Genomic DNA, 14,306 nt, shown 5'->3' with positions numbered 1-14,306 from the left:
ATTGGAGTTGTACTATTGCTTAGTCTCGTGAAAACACAAGTTTAAGTAGCTACGCAAGAGCCGGGGAAATCCCCATCGTCCGTTCGTGACGTGTTAGAGAATCTACCGGGAAAAGTAGCCTGGGCCCAGACTCCTTTATTGCCCTAGCTGCGATTCCAGTGAACTAAATTACAAAGGATACGTTAAATTACTCTTCCCAAGCCCGAATCACGTTTTCCTAATTGTTAATTCGTTGCTTGTCATAAGCTGTCTTGATTTTGTGATGTCATTTCAATTTGTGTTTATTCGAACATGATATTTAATTTTGTTTTAAAAAAAAACAATTTTGACGAAATGACAGAAGTTGAAAAACTTATCAAATTCGCGCATCTATTGGTTGGTCGTTACGTGCTAAAATTTACAAACAGATATTAACTAAAATATTAAATCTTTAAATCAAATGTGCAATTCTCTGTTTTTAAAACTGCACGTATTTTAATTGCCAAAAAAATCGGCCCGGTGTTCAATCCTAATTTTATTTCTATTTGTTTAAAAACCCCTACCGGCATCGTTAAAGTTTCGGTCTTGGTGACCGCTGCGGAAGAAAAAAAAATGGCGGAAGTTTTGTTTTTGTTAAATTTATTTATTTTTGAGGAATCACGAAAACAAATAATTATGAGGAACACGAGGTAGTTTTTGTGTTGAGCTTCTGCTTCAATCCGACCCACTGGAGTCAGTATAACTCGAATCCGAACCACTGGAGTCAGGATAGGAGGTGGGGTAGAACTGTTCACCTTCATCCAAACCCCAAACGTCCGGCTGAAAAGTCACAAAAGTTTTTGATTTTAATAAAAATTACAAATAAATCTTTTAAATTAAATCCTCACAGGAACTCTCATATTCCCAAGTGCGTCTTCCACCATCTTAATCGAATCCGGATCCAATTTGCACCAACTCAGCTCCAACCTCCACCCAACCTTCGGTAAAATCCCACAAATTTTTTCCCCATCTCTTCGATGAAAGTCGTTCAAACTCAGGTCGAGAACTTCCAACTATTTAAAATATAAATATTGTTTGTAGGAAATGTTTTGATGCTCTTTAAACCAGGAATAAACAAATATTAACTGGAAAAGAGTAAAAAATACACAAACAAAATTATTCCCTAAACTACAATAAAAATATTTTATGTCAATTTTCTTAAAATCGAAAACTTTGGTAAAAAATGCTTTTATTTAAATAAAAACTTATTTATCCGAACAAACCCCGTATTCCATTCTTTTTATTGCTTCACAAATAATCGTTAAATCTTCGGAGTTCAGGCCGCAATTCATCATCACCAGCCACAAATCATTTCTTGTAACTTTTGGTAAAAATTCCGACAAAACCTCAACGATTGAGTGAAGTCGGGTATAGGAAAAATACAACCCCAGAGGACAAAACCTAGCGATTTTTTCTAGATGGCATTTTTGGATTTCCTTCAAATCAAGAAATAAATCTGAAACAAAACAGGAAAGTTTACAAAAAAGCAGATGTCTGGTTTCCAGTTTTAATAAAATCACTTAAAATAAAACTTACTTTATTCTTGCACAGAATTCTCCACGTTTAAGTCGGATTTAATCAACACAAGAACCAACAAATCAATCCAATATAAAACGTTTAAATTATCACAAAATATTAGGACAGAAATAAACACGACCTTCCTTTACAAGATTTTTTCACAACTGAAAAAAACTGCACTGAGTGTTCGGTTCAAACAATGGCTGTGTGACGTAACAAATCCACCCATTGTTACATAAATAAATGTAATGTTTACAAACACGCATTAAACTGTTGGCATTTATATCATTTACTCACTCAGTAGATCGTAACCCCTGGGTTGAGATTGGAGATATCTTGAAAGGGCATCCAATAATTTCGCACTTTTGTCTGGAAAACAAGAAAGATCAACATTTGCAATGGAAATTGTTAAAATGTATTTGGTTGCACGAATCATTTGCACTCATATATATTTTTACAAACACAGCCACTATTTGTAGAAGCTTTGCGTTACCATGTGCTGTGTTAAAAAACGCAGTGCAAAACTAACCGCAGTGCTGTGAAATTGTTGAGTATAAATATGTCAATTCAAATAGCATACGCGACTGCGTATTTTTGTAATGTTATGAAGGCAAGGCAATGACCGATACATGAGAATAACAAAAAGCAGATTTGATTGGTTTACTCCAACTTGTAGCCTGCTAGACTCACATTGAAGTTACGTTGGCATTTAGTTTTGGTCCAGTTTTGCAAGTTTTTGAAATATTTTCAGTTACTTGACCTTAACAGCTTAACTGGCAACATCAAATGCAACAAAACCTTTTTGTGGAATGCTGGGGAATGTCCTCTTGCTAGCGGAACTAGTAGCACATCCAGGCTCCAAGTTGGTTTCAGTATTGTCACTTCTTGAAGCTGTCAGCAAAAAAGAAATTATGACACAAAACGCAGTAACATTTCATGCAATGGCATGATCGCCCCACTGCGCAGGTCCTTGCTTGGCGATCACAGCTAACGTATCGCGAATATTGTGTTTTCAGGCTTGGCAGCCCAGGCATTGCAGCCTAGCTGGAACAGCCACTTTTTCCTGACAAGTCGGAGCAAGATTTGAAAAATCAGGTGAGGTTTGAACTCATGACCATGGGCCAACCAACGCTCTACCAACTGAGCTATAGGAGATCTATACCACTAATATTTCATGCAATGGCATGATTGGCAGTATCGCCAAGCAAGGAACTGTGCAGTTGGGCGATCATGCCATTGCATGAAATATTACTGCGTTATCTGATACGGTGGTAGAGATCCCCTACGTATATATGAAGGTTGCCTGGCAAGTTGTGCGCTTGCGCACCAGTGTACCTTGGCCACAATATACCCCGTGAAACCACTGAGCTCCTTTAGCTCAGTTGGTAGAGCGTTGGGCCTGGTTAGCCCAGGGTCGTGAGTTCAAGCCTCACCGGGAGCTTGATTTTTGAAATCTTGCTCTGACTTTTCTAGGCTACAATGCGTGGGTTGCCAAGCCTGCAAACCTTATGACACAAAATATACAGATCAAGGAATGTACTTACAACTTTCCTTTCCAAGCAAGAGGCCACAAACAAATCGTCGCGTCATGTTCCAGTGTTCTTCTCCAACCAATGTATCAAGGAATTTGTCGAAGTCTTCATCTGGCATGAACAAGGAAATGTACGAAGCAGCAGAAAATTCCTGAATCATTTGGTGAACAAAGAAAAAACAAGAATCTGCAACATCGAAAACTTTTCTTTCTAAAAACCACGAAAAGTTTGGTAGTTTTATTACAACATCCTGTACGTTAAGACACTCCAGGCCCACATTTGAGAGTTCTTGGTGGGTAAATACAACAGTTTTACGAGTCATTCCATTATATGCCATTCTGCCAAGTGGTTCTCTCAAAGAGAGTATACTACCCTTTGCGTGGTTGGATTGATCGAGTTGTTGCAAAACTACATCAAATAAGCTTGTAATTGTGCCAAAACAGCTTTTGTCACTAGACAAACCAACATTCACAGCAAACTGCAAAAGCAATGGATTGTGACAAAAGTCTAGCATTTCTGGAGTTTCTTTAAGTTTTTCCCACAGTTCGTTTGCCTTTTCTCCAGCATAGAAATCAAATAGCTTCTTCGTGTTTTCTGTAGTAAGGTCATGGATATATATAGTGGGTTTTGGACGAAGTCCCACAGGAATGGAAAGCAGTGAATGAGGACGTGATGTAAAGATCAATGATGATTTTTTGAGCAGGGTTTTGCTGCAGAGATTGGCAACAAGCTGTTGAATTGTGAACCGAGTTTTATAATCTGTATTAATTCGCTTCATATTTTCTAATGACCATGTTGCCTGGTCCAGACCATCAAATACCAAAACACATTTTTCTTGGTTTTGTTTCATCCATTTAAATGCAGCATCAAGGACAGTTTGATCAACTTCTGGAAACTGCTTATCAAGTAGGAGTTCTTGAAGTGTGAGTTTTTCATTTCCATAATCTAAATTCATGAAACTTAGGTGTAACACCAAATACCCATCTTTGTTTTTTCTCAAAAGTTTCTTGGACAAAGTGGATTTCCCTGCACCAGCTGCGCCAACAATGGCAAGAAACTGATTACCACTTTCGATTGTGGAAAGCAGCTCATCAAAAGTTATACGCTCTCCTTTAACTTTATTTTCATTGTACCTTATTGTTGATGGCACAAACTCTTCACCTTTCTTGGTATCAATACCTTTGTAAAAATCACGTTTCTCCAACTGTGGACAAACATCTGGGATTCCTTCTTCATTTAAACCAAAAAGAGATGTGACAGACTTAATTTCATCCTGTTGATTTTTGATGATTTGAATGGCTTCTTGCTGCGTTTTTTCTGCAAACAGACATATAACTGAAGATACTTGTAATTATGGCTAACTACACATTATCATAAGAAAGCATTTAGGCATTATCGTGAGACATTATGGAGTTTAATATTTTAAATGCCGCAGTAAAGAGGATACAAGAGCTTACTTTCATCTGCTTGGTCATCTTCTTTTGATGGACCTGCAAAAATTCACACTAATCTGACTTTAAGGGCATAATATCGTCTTTGTATAAAATGAAATGGTATGTTGGTGCAAAGGTTAAAAAGTTTTATTGCAAAAATTAAATGTGAACATAAACAGAATGTACCATTTAATGTTGCATTAGTTTACAGTGCATTGATCAGTTGACAAATATACCTGGAGTATTGTAGTTGATTATTATTGTTGGTTGATTGACATCACCTTGAACCCCGGCATTGCTACCAGTTATGGTTGCTCCTGATGCTGATATGTGCTGTGTGGAATCTGATTCAAAGTTAATATCTTGTTAGTGCCTAAAATAGCATTTGTACATTACTTGCCTAAAAACAAAATTTTATTTTAATCACTTTAATTAAAAAGTCACTATGCATGATACATTCCCAATAAAGCTAAGGTTTAGTTTAAGGCATAATTGATTTTAGTAACTTTCCATTCAATTTTATGCAACAAAGGAGAGAATAACACATTAGACCTGCTTTCTGTTGGTCAACTTTCGAACCAGATTCTGAAATTGTTGTAGTCATTCTTCTTCTCTTACTTTCTGTGTCCGTCATGATGTTTGTCGGCAGTGTCTTTCTTTCGAAAACAAATGCAGCAACTTGGCACAATTTTTTAAACCTTTTCAGTGTTTGAAACCTTTTGCACTGTAAATAAACATAAATGCAGCTCACAGAAATCATTTCTTTAATCCAAGCTTAAACTACAAAACAAAACCTCAGTACAGATTAATCTAGCAACTCTTTAAAACTTGAAAAAAACTTAGAAAGTCTGCATAAACTTATTTATGTAAAAAAACACAAGAATACTCCAGCGCAATCCTTTCACCCTGTATGTGACATTGCGACATCTGCAACCCATCGTTGCGCAGGCGACTGTGGACGCTACCGCTTTGTGGCACTATTGAGCAAACATTAAAAAAATCCGGGTTTTGTGGTCTGTTAAGAACAGTTGAATAATTAAATTGGTCTTTAACCAGGGTTTAAGCAAGCTTGTGTGCTTTCACCAAAAACAGATTTACTAAAATTAATAGAAGAAAAGAAATGGGCTTAAACATATCATTTTTTTGTAATAAGGGTCTGGCCGTTTTTTCAGAATTTAAATTTGTGTTAAATTGCAGCCAAATTTCAGGCAATTTGGCAGAAAACGAATTGGAATAGGATCCTTATATCCTAAATTAATTTCTGCTCTGGTTATCCTGGCTACTATTGTCTACTATGTTTTCTACTTGCAATATGGTTCAGACCCATTCCCATGCTCATAATTCATGCTTCAATACATTTGAATTTTCGAATATGATCCTGGTATGTCTGGAGTAAACGTGACACAAACATGTTGTTTCATGAAGGACCTGAACTCTGTCTTCACCTGGTTTACGATTTGTTTGATGAAGACTCGTAATGGAGAAGCTAAACGCGCGCTCGAACGTTTGACGTCATAGTTGACAAACAAAATTAATCTGCGCTCCAGTTTACAAGCAACTTTAAGGTGAAGTAAACCAGGATTTTCGGACGTGTAGCGTCTCGCCCCACATTTAATTTTCGATGGCTAACACTTTTAATATGATGACGTATCGTTTTCAATCGTTTTTGCGCACGGATATCGAAGCACCACTCGTTCAAATCCAGTGCGAATTTAATTGCTTTCAATGGCAGACCAATGTTAACTGCGAGTTCTCTGTTATTTGAAGATTTGCTTGAACCCACACAACGCAAGTGGTGAATAATCAAGCCTACTATTCGTGATTAAAACGATATTTTGTCTCATTCTGCAATTATCGTTGTTGTAGTAGTTGCCAACGCGAACCCCATGCTTTTAAAGTGCATATGACACGTAAAAATCAAACATGTTAATAATCAAACTAAGAAATGTGCATAACTTTAGAACATTTTTGGCGAAAAAAGTAGCTTGATACGATGACTGGTTTCTGAGATACGGCTGATCAAAGTCGCACTTTTGCTGCGAAACGAAATCGTGCGAAAGCGAGATATTGTTGCGTGACGTCATAGAAGGTGCTTCGGTCGTGCGCGAGTGCTGGCAGCAAGCCTTATGCGTAGGAATGGAAAACATTGTAAAACTGATTTAAGCATAATATTGCATTAAACAACAAAAAGTGAACAAGTGCAATAAACGGATTTTGATTTTAATTTAAGCTGAAGTCAGATGGCCGCTGTTCGACCTATTATGTCTAATTTAGTTGTGTAATAGTAAAACAGTTACTGGGACAGGGTGTTCTTGTTGTTACAGCATTTATGATCGCGAACGTGATACATGAACTTTTGAAAACACGACAGAGACAAACCATTAGTTTAGCATTGTCGTTTTGTCCATTCACAGTTATATCGTTTCTGCTATACCCTATGGTCTTCCGTTAATTAGGGACAAATAAGCCTTCGATTCGTGACGTCACAATGCCAAATTTTTGTGTGATGCAAAACCCTGTCCTGACCTTTAAGGTAACGTAATCTGTGGATTCTCCTAAGTTTGAAACTATTTGATATCTGCAAAAACAGGCACCTTCTCCTATCTAAACAATGCATTTTTTCGACGCAAGCGCCGATGTCCTTTTCTCCTCAGCGCAAAAGGTTTACGATCTTTGGTCGCCGTTACTTTTCGTGCAGTTTTCTACATTTTTTAGTTGACGTAGAGCCGTAAAACTTTGGATATATGTTTGTTGTAGATGTACCTTTAGTTTTACGCAAAGTTGTCATGGCCGTGTCATATGCACTTTAACAAATGGCGCTTTCTTGCTATACGAAAGCACAGCTTAAGCGAGCGATTTAACTTCTGTTTAGATGACGAAACAAACATTTGACTTTTCGTACTTAGCTGGGCTGGTCCCTCCAAGACCCACAAGCCACAGTTTTTGCGAGTAAGAAACCTTCAGCAAACATAGGCAGTGCGCCACTTACGTCACAACCACCGTCTGTGTATTGTTTACCTTCCAAACAGTTTACGCTTTTGAGTGAGAAATTGCTTCAGTTGTATGGATTCACCAGTGAGTAACCAAGCGTGTCAAAGTGTGGTACCACGCCTTACTTATTACGTCACAATATAAAGTAATCACTGCCTCAAAGTATGTATAACTGATGTGGGCCCAACTCACAACAAACAAACTTCTAAGCGTTTTTTTCTCAGCATTGTGGCTCAAATTTCAACTCGGGCTATTCCATAAAATCATGCTTGGAGAACATCTTTTAAACTTGTTTGTGATAAAGGTTTGCTTGCTGCAATCTTCACTTGAGAATGAATAAAGGAATCAAGACGCTTTCACAAAGTAACAGTTTCCTCACAAATTCTGCCCAAGTCAACGGCTGTGAGTTTAGTTCCGCATTTTCGTTGGGCGTTGAGAGAGGAAATAATGTGGGTTCCGCTTGGCTGGGCAGCTGATATTTGTTGCGTCACAATCTTGCTGCGGACAAAACAAGAGAGTCGACGGCGGAAAGATTGGCATTGGACCAGAGGCTAATTGAAAAAAAAATTTTTTTTCTCAAGAAATTACCCCGCTATCAATTTCCAACCAAACGAAAGCACTAAAATCAAGCTTTCCAAAAATATTAAACTTGTCTAAAGCACATTAAGCTGCTGCTGTACGCTGCTGTATTGTAAACACGGTTTAAGGGTGGTCCGATGTACACTTTCGCCGATAAAACCTTGCAGAAACGTTGGCCCAAGCTGTTCTTTTGAAACAACAATCCTATACAAAACCACCTACTATCGAATGAAATTATACTTTAACCAATTCAGTCGAGGACCCTATGCTAAATTCGACGATAACTCACTCCAACCCTACCGTCGCCCGCCGCTCTATTAGTTGCCACCAAGTCATATGCATACGCGCCACACACTTTCGTCGATAAAACCTCGCGCAAACCTTGCCTATTTCCTGAAACCATGCTTGGAGAACATGTATTGAACTTGTTTGTAGTCAATTTTGCTTACTGCAATCTTCACTTGAGAACGAATAAAGGAATCAATCCGCTTTCACAAAGTAATAGTTTCCTCATTAATTCTGCCCAAGTCAACGGCTGTGAATTTAGTTCCGCATTTTCGTTGAGCTCTGAGAGAGGAAATACTGTGTGTTCCGCTTGGCTGGGCAGCTGGTATTTGTTGCGTCACAATCTTACTGCGGACAAAGCGAGTGAGTCGACGGCGGAAAGATTGACAATATATTGTTGGTAAATTAACAAATACGTAGATAACTTTGCTGTTTTACGCGGTAGCGGTTTGAGGTATTTACACTGTATTGTTCGTAGTTCGACCATTTTAACGATTTAAAAATATACAAATTGCAACCAAGGTTGTTTGTTATTTAGGACATGATAACGTACATGTTTGCTCAAGAATCTCACCTTAGACTGAGTGCTTGATTTATTAATTCAAATAGTATGTTGTACCTTAAAACCGTACAAAATATTCTTTCAGTGCGGCTCGCGATTACACAATCAAGTGCTTTGTGTGCGCATGTTTTCATTGTTTCAAGTATTGCGCTTGCCTACATTGTCCTGTGTACTGTAAGGCTTCAACAACATATTGTACTTTGTTCATCATTATCTTGGTTCGATTAAAAATACATGTGCTCTGGGTAGGCCAACTGTTGTTATAGCAACCCACCGATCACGTGGTCATCACGAAACTTTTCTCTTCACTCGTCACGCATCACTGCACGCAAAACGTACTTTGTTTGGATCAAGGTTCTGGCGACAGTTTTGAAGTCTTGGGGGTTGATATACGACATTGGACATTGTCTGAAAAGTATGTGTCAAAGCAATAATACGTCATACGCGTTGTAAATATAGTTGCATTCCTCGAAACAAGCCAACAGAATACAAATCAATGTTAACGTATGTTTGGTTTGGTTTTCCTGATACAAAATAAACCAACGTCAGATAACTCCACCACAGATGAACTGGTAATGCTCGTTTGATGGTAAGAATTCTCCGTAACATATTTTGGTTGTTTTTTTTTTGTCTTTTCTTGAAGTTATTTCACAATTATTTTTACGTTTACTATGTTTAGATCTGCAGGAACTACAGTGAACGCTGACCCCATGATTTTTGAAGGGGTCTATCAAATGGTTGGTATGAGGCGACCGAACTGTAGTGTTCGCCTGTGCATTGAAGCGTGCTATTGCCTTTTTCTCGTGTCGCGGTTACCACCTTATATACTCGTATTTTTTGTGTTGCTCGTTCTTCTGACTCTGCGCTATTCTCGCAATATAGCATCAACCGCCTTACTGGTGACCCCGAGGCTCCAAAACGGAGGTCATGGAGACTGAACACGCTGTCGCACTTAAGCTGCTCACGTTCTGTCCAACCCAACCACGTGTTTGGTTGCAGTAAGCTGAGGCGCAGTTTGCGATAAAGAAAATCACAGCAGATGAAACAAAGTACTTTCACGTGGTTTCGGCCTTGGACCAGGCCACAGCAGCGCGACTTATTGACTTGCTTGAACGACCGCCTGCCGAAAACAAGTTTGAAGCCATTCGAAGGCGCTTGCTGCAATCATTTGCCCTGTCCCCACAAGAACGTGCAGCCCGTCTCCTAAACATGCCACCGTTAGGTGACAAGAAACCGTCGGTTTTCATGGACGAAATGTTTGCCTTGCTAGGTGACCACCACGCTTGCTTTCTTTTTCATCACTTTTTCCTGCAGCACATGTCTGAAGATATTAGGGTGGTTTTGGTCAGTGAAGATACTGCAGATTCGCGGCAGCTTTCCCAACGGGCAGATTTATTATGGCTTTCTCGTAATCACAACGCGGAATTTGCTGTCAGCAAGGAGCAACGCACTCGGTGAACTCCACGCACTGCGAAGCCCTTCAGCATGTGCTTCTATCACAGGCGCTTTGGAGCAGACGCGCGCCAATGTTGCTCTCCGTGCTCTTATCAGGGAAACGACAACGCCGGTTGCCTGTAATGACAGGGGCAACCGGCGTTTCTTTCAGCCTGTTCTTTCTTTGGGACAAAGTTTCCGGCCGCAACTTTTTGGTTGACATTATATGACGTCACGCAACAATAATCTCTCTTTCGCACGATTTCGTTCGCAGCGGTAAAATTGCGACTTTGATCAGCTGTATCTCAGAAACCAGTCGCCATATCAAGCTACCTTTTTCGCCAAAAATTGTTTAAAGTTATGACCATCTCTTAGTTTAACTATTAACATGTTTTTTTTTTCCGTGTCACATGCACTTTAAGAAGTTGCTTGATAGGATTACAATGTGAGATACCACTGTAAATTGACAATTTCTTTAAAGTTGTCTGAATAACATTTTTCACTGTTCTTCACCTGTCCCTCGACACCTTCCTGTCCCAGGCAACTGAATGCGGACAAACAGCTGCAAGACCCCCGGCTTTATAGAAAAACTGCATTACCACTAAACACGCAGCAGGTAACTTCCCAACCACATGAGGTGAAGTTGTTGCTATTTTTGGCAATCGCAACACGCACCGCCAAGCACTAATCTTGTACCAGGTACTGCATGACTTCATGAATATGTGAATAAACATGAGGTGATTTCAACGCGCATCCATGCACAGAATATTTAATGTTTCAAGCTTTCTATGATATGAGCAGACATCGCAACAGAGGTGATGCGCAAACGTTTTACTTGCAAGAGCAATTTTATTCTAAATCGTCGCTTGCAGCACAACCAACAAAAGTAACACAAACAGGTAATTTTTAATGACAGAACAACTCCACATTCAGGTCAATACCTTGAGTTAAGCATTTAATACCAGGAGGGTAAGATTAAACAGAACTCTTTATATCAAGGTTATTTTTGCAATAAATTTGTCATTATTAAAGTTACACATTTTTTACAGACATGTGGTTGAAAAGTGTTCGCAAAACGACATTCGTTTGCATTGTTTCCTGTTCTTCGTTTGCATTCAGAATATCAGACACATTCAACTATTATTCTGGGTTCAACAATCCCGAATTTTATAAATAGGTGTTTTCAAGAACGCGTTTGCAATTGTGAATTTCAAGTTTTTGCGGCAAACGCTACTTCGCGACACGCAGCGCCAAGCGCTTACTTCATCTTCTAATCTCGTCTCCCACCAAACAACCTGAGATTAGCCTTGTACCAGGTACTGCATAACGTCATTATAATACTGCAATCACAAGTTTGCAGTAAACACGGTAAGGAGATTGAACGTGCGTGCAAGTAATGTTAATTACTAGCAGTTTGCAGCAAACACGGCAAGGAGATTGAACGTGCGTGCAAGTAATGTTAATTACTAGCAGTTTGCAGTAAACACGGTAAGGAGATTGAACGTGCGTGCAAGTAATGTTAATTACTAGCAGTTTGCAGTAAACACGGTAAGGAGATTGAACGTGCGTGCAAGCCCAGCAATGTTTATTTCTACCGGGTTTCAGGACGCTATATATAGATAATTACAACGTTGATCACAAACTAAGGAGAATTTGTTCATCGTATGCATGTTCTCACTTTTATTTCGGGATCAAACATCACAGAGATGTAACTCACGTTTTGAATTGTCTATGATATCTGCATACACCACAGTGGAGAAGATGACGCGCAACGTTTTGCTTGTGGCTCACGTCCATGCTAACTCCACCGCGGATAGATTGTACCACAAATAATATAAAAATCCTGACGGAAGTGTAAATTGTGGCTGAATAACCAAGGTATTTTATGACAACTTCACGGTTGACATTCCTTCGTAGAAATTGTCGAAAGACCAAACCGCTGAGGCATGAACAATTATCTTTCTTCAATTTTAACCAAAGACAAAAAGCATGATAATTACAAAGCCTCAAACGGTTCGCATTGGAATTTACGTTTCAAAGTTGCCAGAATGCAGCAAACAAATTTCGAGGCGCGAGACAAAATGCAGATTCTTACGTCATTTTGTCTGACTCGCGCCTCGTAAATGTGCACCCTGGGGTTGTGCAAGCCTGGTGCAGAATGTTGAAATTTGAAGTTTTTTAACACAAACCTTGTGACTTCTCACATGCTTAAATCATTAATCCACAACCCCAGGGTGCCCCCGGTTCCGATCAGTTAAGCATTTATTACTGCGATGTAAATATTAAACATGACCTTTTGTTCTGTTGATATTTGTTTTATGTACATTTGATCAAACTGAGTTTACCCAATTATTTAATTACGTTATGATGAATTGCACTCTTCAATCGTTACTATTTTTTATAATTTGTTTCCCATTTTTGCGATACATAAATCTAATGTAACTTGAGTAACATTTAATTGGGAAATCCTATTTGTTCAGTACATTTGACATAAAGTCGCACGTGAGTTCTTATGTTCTTCCCTAGCATGACTTTAATTGAAAACCTGATGCAGAGTGTAACGTCCGTTGAACGCGCCCCGGTTCTTGGCGCGGAACGTCACACGAGGTGGAATTCCTGCAGTTAAAACGCGTATCTTTAATGGGCCTCAAACTCGCTCACTCAGTTGATGTTATGTTTGTTATCGAATGTGCAGTACGCACTCGTACGCAAGATGGAATGTATTCGAAGTATAGACGGTACAGACGTCGGGAGGAGACGAAAGACACGTATAGGACACGTGGACCCTTAGAACACGGTTTCTACACAGAAGGCAATGTGTCAAACAAATACACTTCACGTAGATAATTACAGCATAACGCTCACCAACTATTTGGGAACCGGGAAACTCTGGACCACAAAAACGGTCCAAGCAGTTACACCTAAACGAAACAGGCAACATAAACTACAATGCGCCACTATGACGTAACACACACAATGCTTACCGATAACTTTGGGCGACAGAAGATTGAATACCACACGCTTCACGTGTGTACAAATGCAAGAGAGACACTGTGAGTACAAAGACAGCGTCAACACCGTGCGTAAACTTAATCACATTAACAAGGGCAGCTATACTGTTCAGCGAACTGACTTCTAAGACTGATGGGAGAATCTTAAAAATCAACTTGTTGCAATAAATTCCATATATGAAGTTACAAAGAATGCAAACCAATTGTCAACCGTCGTGATAATTAACTTTCAAATATGGCCACTAGGTGCGCCACACCCACGCATTCGGTGCTATGACAACGATATAAACAATCATGTGAAAATGTCGATGCAATGGTAAAGCATGACCTATTTTAGAAAAGAAGTGTTTCATTAACCGTTCCACCGAACTACACACAAACATGTTTTGAAACAGCTACAAAACTTACTCTTGTGATTAATATCAACACTACATTATTTTTATCACATTCTTCTGCTCACGTCTTTGCTTTGTATTCGCATTAACAATTGTGAACTTGCATTATATCTGTTATATTCCTGAGACTCCAAAAGGAGTGGAAACATTTCAATTTGAATAAGACAGAAACTGAGGATGCCAACAGGCGAAATTATTATTTATGAGAAAAAATAAAAATTACACACAGGCGGTGATCGTGCTTTACTCCGAGTCACAGGAATATAATATATTGATTTGTAAAAACAGATCCACCGGTCACCGCGACCTGCACAGGTTGATTCCTGCAGTAATTTACCACATTTTTTTAGGCTTTCATTATCTCTATTGTAAGGTAACCTGTTGTACTTTGGACGTACACGTTTTGTCTTGGCGAGGACATGCAACATTGTACCTCAAGCTTACTTCATAGATCAACGTTAAATGTTAGAAAACTGCATTCCAAGATTACAATGTGAGTTACCAATGTTAATCGACAATTTCTTGTAATACGACCCAAGTAATTTGCA

General features: G+C 39.0%; 1 protein-coding gene and 1 pseudogene across 1 annotated transcript; one reads left to right on the top strand and one right to left on the bottom strand.

The window, feature by feature from the left end:
* Positions 1 to 636: 636 nt before the first annotated feature.
* Positions 637 to 5,220, bottom strand: LOC145903443 (protein NLRC3-like). The gene is made up of 9 exons (XM_082991524.1): positions 5,054 to 5,220; positions 4,738 to 4,845; positions 4,526 to 4,558; positions 3,081 to 4,385; positions 2,335 to 2,427; positions 1,834 to 1,905; positions 1,242 to 1,474; positions 867 to 1,031; positions 637 to 798 (listed from the first exon to the last, which is right to left on the bottom strand). The coding sequence occupies exons 1-9, from the start codon at positions 5,133 to 5,135 to the stop codon at positions 694 to 696; spliced, it is 2,196 nt and encodes a 731-aa protein (XP_082847650.1). The 5' UTR covers positions 5,136 to 5,220; the 3' UTR covers positions 637 to 693.
* Positions 5,221 to 9,845: 4,625 nt separating this feature from the next.
* Positions 9,846 to 10,376, top strand: LOC145903303 (uncharacterized; annotated as a pseudogene).
* Positions 10,377 to 14,306: the final 3,930 nt, after the last annotated feature.

This window comes from Ascidia mentula, chromosome 5 (assembly GCF_947561715.1).
Source record: "Ascidia mentula chromosome 5, kaAscMent1.1, whole genome shotgun sequence".
Classification (NCBI taxonomy): Eukaryota; Metazoa; Chordata; class Ascidiacea; order Phlebobranchia; family Ascidiidae; genus Ascidia; species Ascidia mentula.
Note: the sequence above shows the minus strand (reverse complement) of the source record. Positions and strands in the feature narration are given on the sequence as shown.

Coding starts and splice junctions, on each gene's coding strand:
- LOC145903443 (XM_082991524.1), bottom strand. CDS start 5,135: ATGACGGACACAGAAAGTAAGAGAAGAAGAATGACTACAACAATTTCA. Junction 2,428..3,080: donor CTTGCTTGGAAAGGAAAGTT/GTAAGTACATTC, acceptor TTTTGCTGACAG/CTTCAAGAAGTGACAATACT. Junction 1,475..1,833: donor CAGGGGTTACGATCTACTGA/GTGAGTAAATGA, acceptor GTTTTGTTTCAG/ATTTATTTCTTGATTTGAAG.